Source organism: Oryctolagus cuniculus, chromosome 12 (genome assembly GCF_051225735.1).
Source record: "Oryctolagus cuniculus isolate XC-2025 breed Fujian yellow rabbit chromosome 12, ASM5122573v1, whole genome shotgun sequence".
Lineage (NCBI taxonomy): Eukaryota > Metazoa > Chordata > Mammalia > Lagomorpha > Leporidae > Oryctolagus > Oryctolagus cuniculus.
The window spans coordinates 54,918,205-54,923,741 of NC_142878.1; the positions used below are offsets into that span (position 1 = coordinate 54,918,205).

Genomic DNA, 5,537 nt, shown 5'->3' on the forward strand with positions numbered 1-5,537 from the left:
TTCTATAACATAATCTGACAACAAATGTGCCATGTGATTGAGTGCTTTGTATCACACTATAGTATTTTGCTCTAGCTTGAGTCTTCAGCTTTTGCAATTTTTATCCCAACCGTAAACGTTTTATGAGCATGCGCCGGCAACATACGTATTTTGTTTATCTTGTGTTTAATGATAAAATTCTATTTAAATTATAAAACTTTCAAAAATATAGCTTCAATGAATGGTATGCAATAATATAAGCATAGAAATCATACTACTTTCATACCAATACATTTTCATGTTCATCCTTTAAGGTGAGCACATTCTCAATTTGGAGAACACTGTATAGATGAGCATCAGATCTTATTTCCTTCAGGGTAATTAAGAACCTTTTTATTTAGAGCAGATTGATGAGTTGATGGATCATAGAGAAAAAGAAAATATTGACAATAAGAACAATGGATTTTTTTTTGACAGGCAGAGTTAGACAGTGAGAGAGAGACAGAGAGAAAGGTCTTCCTTCCATTGATTCACCCCCCCAAATGGCTGCTACAGCCGGAGCTAGGCCAATCTGAAGCCAGGAGCCAGGTGCTTCCTCCTGGTCTCCCATGCGGGTGCAGGGCCCAAGCACTTGAGCCATTCTCCATTGCCTTCCCGGGCCAGAGCAGAGAGCTGGACTGGAAGAGGAGCAACCGGGGCAGAACCCAGCACCCCAACCTGGAATAGAACCTGGGGTGCTGGTGCTGCAGGTGGAGGATTAGCCTAGTGAGCCGCGCCGCCGGCCTAGAACAATGGATCTTTAAAAAAACTTATAGGGTCAATGTTCCTTAGACATAACTAACATATAGTAAATGTGCACTAGTTGTTGCATATTTCAATTGTTCAGTGATAAACAGACATATGTAACGATTATCACCAATATGTAGAACATTTCTGTCAGCTTGAGAAGCTTTGTCATTCCATTTTGCTTGCAAACTGTACCCTCATCCTTCATTCAAATTAAAACCAGAAGACTTGAATAGAAGGGGTTACTTTTGTTCTCAGTAAACATCCACATACCAGATGCGAATTAGGCACAAATACAGGGCAGTGGTATCTCAGAGTTCCACATGAAATAGAAACACAGGACTGAAGCAGAAATGTGTGGCTTTAAGATCAGGATGCTGGCAGTTATGGAATGCGGAAACATGAAGAAAATGTTAGAGAGACAGTACAAAGTAGATGTGATAGATACTATTTTTTTTTTTTTTTTGACAGGCAGAGTGGACAGTGAGAGAGAGAGACAGAGAGAAAGGTCTTCCTTTTGCCGTTGGTTCACCCTCCAATGGGAATGCTGAAATACAGAGATCTCTTACTCTTGTTCTCTGCCCCAAATACCTACAATAGCCTTGAAGTAGAGGCCAGAGCTGTTAGCCAGAGACCCATTCAAGGTCTCTCACATGGGTGACAGGAACAAAATTACACCAATGCAGCCCCCAAGGACTGCATTAGCAGGAAGCTGGAATCAGGAGAGGAGCTGGGTATTGAACCCAGATACTTGATGCAGGAAATGGGCTTGTAACTGTCATCTTAACTGCTGGGCCAAATGCCTAGGTCCACATCTTGAGTTTAATTTTAAAGAAATATGATCTAGGTGGAAGAGATTGAAATAAATTCCATATTTCCTGATATTATGTAGGAAGAGGAGATGGAGAGGAAAAACAGCACAGTGGTGACCGAATTCGTCCTCCTCGGCCTCACCCAGTCTCGAAATATTCAGCTCCTGGTCTTTGTGCTGATCTTCACCTTCTACTCCATCATCCTCCCTGGAAACTTCCTCATCATCCTCACCATCAGATCAGACCCCGGGCTCTCAGCCCCCCTCTACTTCTTCCTGGGCAACCTGGCCTTCCTGGATGCCTCCTACTCCTTCATCGTGGCTCCCAGGATGCTGGTGGACTTCCTCTCTGAGGAGAAGCTCATCTCCTACAGAGGCTGCATCACCCAGCTCTTCTTCCTGCACTTCCTGGGGGGAGGGGAAGGCCTCCTTCTGGTCGTGATGGCCTTTGACCGCTACGTCGCCATCTGCCGGCCTTTGCACTACGCGACTCTCATGAACCCCAGAGCCTGCTACTCCATGCTGTTGGCGCTGTGGCTTGGAGGCTTTCTCCATTCCATTATCCAGGTGGCCCTCATCCTGCGGTTGCCCTTCTGTGGCCCGAACAGGCTGGATAACTTCTTCTGTGATGTCCCGCAGGTCATCAAGCTGGCCTGCACGGACACCTTCGTGGTGGAGCTGCTGATGGTCTTCAACAGTGGCCTGATGACGCTCCTGTGCTTCCTGGGGCTTCTGGCCTCCTACGCAGTCATCCTCTGCCACGTTCGTAAGTCAGCCTCTGAAGGGAAGAACAAGGCTCTGTCTACATGTACTACTCACGTCATCATTATACTTCTCATGTTTGGACCTGCCATCTTCATCTACACGCGCCCATTCAGAGCCTTGCCAGCTGATAAAGTGATTTCTTTCTTCCACACAGTGATCTTTCCATTGATGAATCCTGTGATTTACACACTGCGCAACCAGGAAGTGAAAGCTTCCATGAAGAGGTTGTTGAGTCGGTATGTGGTCTATTGAATGGATTTCAAAATGAGAAATCAAGAAGGAAGACTTTGGGCTGCATTCCATTCTCGTAGTAAAAATTGTTTTCCATTGAACATTTCCCTTTGTTCAGGTTCTATTAAAGAAAATGGGGAGGGGGGAAAATAAACTCAGATTATTTAAACAATACAAAGGAAAGTTTAGAGTGGTTGGAAAACAATGAGTGAGTACAAGAGATTCAGGGGTCAAAATTTATGTAACTTTAAGTGTCAAATCTGAAGTCTTTTGGACTGAGAGACATTTGATTATATTTTATTGGAAATGGGGTCCATTTTAGTGTTTTAAACAAAAGATTGACTCATCCATAATTCCTTCTCTTATGGGATAGGCAGAGATCAATAAGCTATAAAACCTAAAGAGCCAAATATTGAACACATTTTTGAAAATAATATAGTATTCAGAATCTGGAAGAGAGATAAAAGGGAAGCTAATTAGTTGCATGGAAAAATGTCATAAAATTATTCGAATTTATTTTTTCAGAGCTTTATGATTCTTATTATTTATATATTGCTACAGATTATGTTGTGAATTGCTAAAATCCCTGCAATTATTTTAAATATACTTAGGTTTAATGTGAGAAATTAAGTACTTATAAATTCTTTTTAATGGAAAAAGACAAGTTTCTACTCTGGGTGTCTTAAAATGATGTCAGTAAAATTCCATATAACTAACCTGCTACATGCCTTATCTGCAATAATCAGGAGACTGGGAAGACAGAGAGCCGCCTTTCTAGCTCTTAGCTCAGGAAACACATCAGCTAGCTGTGGCCCGGTAGTCAGGAGAATGATACAGAGTGCTGCCCATGTTACTGGCGCTCTCCAATTAATTTATGCTAAACTCAATGACTTACTTCACTTAACATAATAATCTGTTAACAGTGACCTAATAATCACACATTCCAGCTACGTTGTTGCAAATGATGAGACATTTTCCTTTTTATGCCCCAGTAGTATTCATTGCATATATGTACCATGTTTTTACCATAAAGAGATGCTACATTTTTGAGGAGATAGATATGTGTACTCTGATTGGACATTATATCATATAAAATATATATATTTACACATATTGAAACATCATTTGGTACTCATAAATATGTGCAATTTTTATGTGTGAGTTAAATTTTTAAAAAAAGTTTTACATGAGTACATTTGATAGAAACTTAGAAAACCTGTTTATATGTTCACAGCTTCTTCAGAAAATAAGATAATACAAAAATGGTGGTAAAATAGAGTATACAGGTTTTACAATCTTGGAGATGCGAAATAATACATTTAAATTGAAAATAGAAATAGGACAACAGGTACATTGGCATGTAAATATTTAAAAATTGTGTGTAGGTAAAATGCAAAAGTGATGCAAAACTCCCCATAACTTATGTTTATGCATATTATATTCTGTACAATAGTTTATATGGAAATTAAAATAAATATTACCTCCCTATTCTAGCATTATGTGAGAGCATCCATGCATAAATTTAAAGAAAAGCTGTAAAGTAAATGAAAACAAATGATAAAAGAGTAATTTACTTAATACATAAGACCTTTCATCAGGATTGTGAATAGGTACATATTATAATGAAATACAGGCTGGCACCACGGCTCAATATGCTAATCGTCCACCTTGTGGTGCCGGCACACCGGGTTCTAGTCACAGTCGGGGCGCAGGATTCTGTCCCGGTTGTCCCTCTTCCAGGCCAGCCCTCTGCTGTGGCTTGGGAGTGCAGTGGAGGATGGCCCAGGTATTTGGGTCCTGAACCCCATGGGAGACTAGGAGAAGCACCTGGCTCCTGCCTTCGGATAGGCATGGTGCGCCGGCCGCTGTGCGCCAGCCGTGGCGGCCATTGGAGGGTGAACCAACGGCAAAAGGAAGACCTTTCTCTCTCTCTCTCTCTCACTGTCCACTCTGCTTGTAAAAAAAAAAAAAAAGGCAGAGAGGCCGATGCTGTGGTATAAGCTGGTAAAGCCACCACTTGCAGTGCCGGAATACCATATGGGTGCCAGTTCAAGCCTTGGCGGCTCCACTTCCCTTCCAGCTCTCTACTATGGCTTGGGAAAGCAGTACAAGATGGCCTGAGTTCTTTTTTTAAAAACTTTTATTTAATAAATATAAATTTCTAAAGTACAACTTTTGGATTATAGTGGTTTTTCCCCCATAACCACCCTCCCACCCACAAACCATCCTATCTCCTACTCCCTGTCCCATCCCATTCTTCATTAAGATTCATTTTTAATTATCTTTATATACAGAAGATCAACTTAGTATATGCTAAGTAAAGATTTTGGCCGGCGCCACGGCTCAATAGGCTAATCCTCCGCCTGCAGCACTGGCACGCCAGGTTCTAGTCCTGGTCGGGGCACCGGATTCTGTCCCGGTTGCCCCTCTTCCAGGCCAGCTCTCTGCTATGGCCCGGGAGTGCAGTGGAGGATGGCCCAAGTCCTTGGGCCCTGCACCCCATGGGAGACCAGGATAAGTACCTGGCTCCTGCCTTCGGATCAGTGCTGTGCGCCAGCCGCAGCGCGCCGGCCACGGCAGCTATTGAAGGGTGAACCAATGGCTAAAGGAAGACCTTTCTCTCTGTCTCTCTCTCTCACTATCCACTCTGTCAAAAAAAATAAAAATAAAAAAAAAAGATTTCAACAGTTGGCACCCACACAGACACACAAAGTATAGAGTACTGTTTGAGTACTAATTTTACCGTTAATTCGCATAGTGTAACACATTAAGGACAGAGATCCTACATGGGGAGCAGGTGCACAGTGACTCCTGTTGTTGATTTAACAGTTGACATTCTTATTTATGATGTCAGTAATCACCTGAGGCTCTTCTCATGAGCTGCCAAGGTTATGGAAGCCTCTTGAGTTCACAAATTCAGACCTTATTTAGATAAGGTCATAGTCAAAGTGGAAGTTCTCTCCTC

At 42.2% G+C, this 5,537-nt stretch overlaps 1 protein-coding gene across 1 annotated transcript; it reads left to right on the plus strand.

Moving 5' to 3' along the window:
* Nucleotides 1-1,666: 1,666 nt before the first annotated feature.
* LOC100346388 (olfactory receptor 4N4C) lies at nt 1,667-2,593 on the plus strand. The gene has a single exon (XM_070053957.2). The coding sequence runs from the start codon at nt 1,667-1,669 to the stop codon at nt 2,591-2,593; it is 927 nt and encodes a 308-aa protein (XP_069910058.2).
* The last annotated feature ends 2,944 nt before the right edge of the window (nt 2,594-5,537 follow it).

What these genes read in the sequence shown, in the direction of transcription:
- LOC100346388 (XM_070053957.2), top strand. Translation starts at nt 1,667, where the DNA reads ATGGAGAGGAAAAACAGCACAGTGGTGACCGAATTCGTCCTCCTCGGC.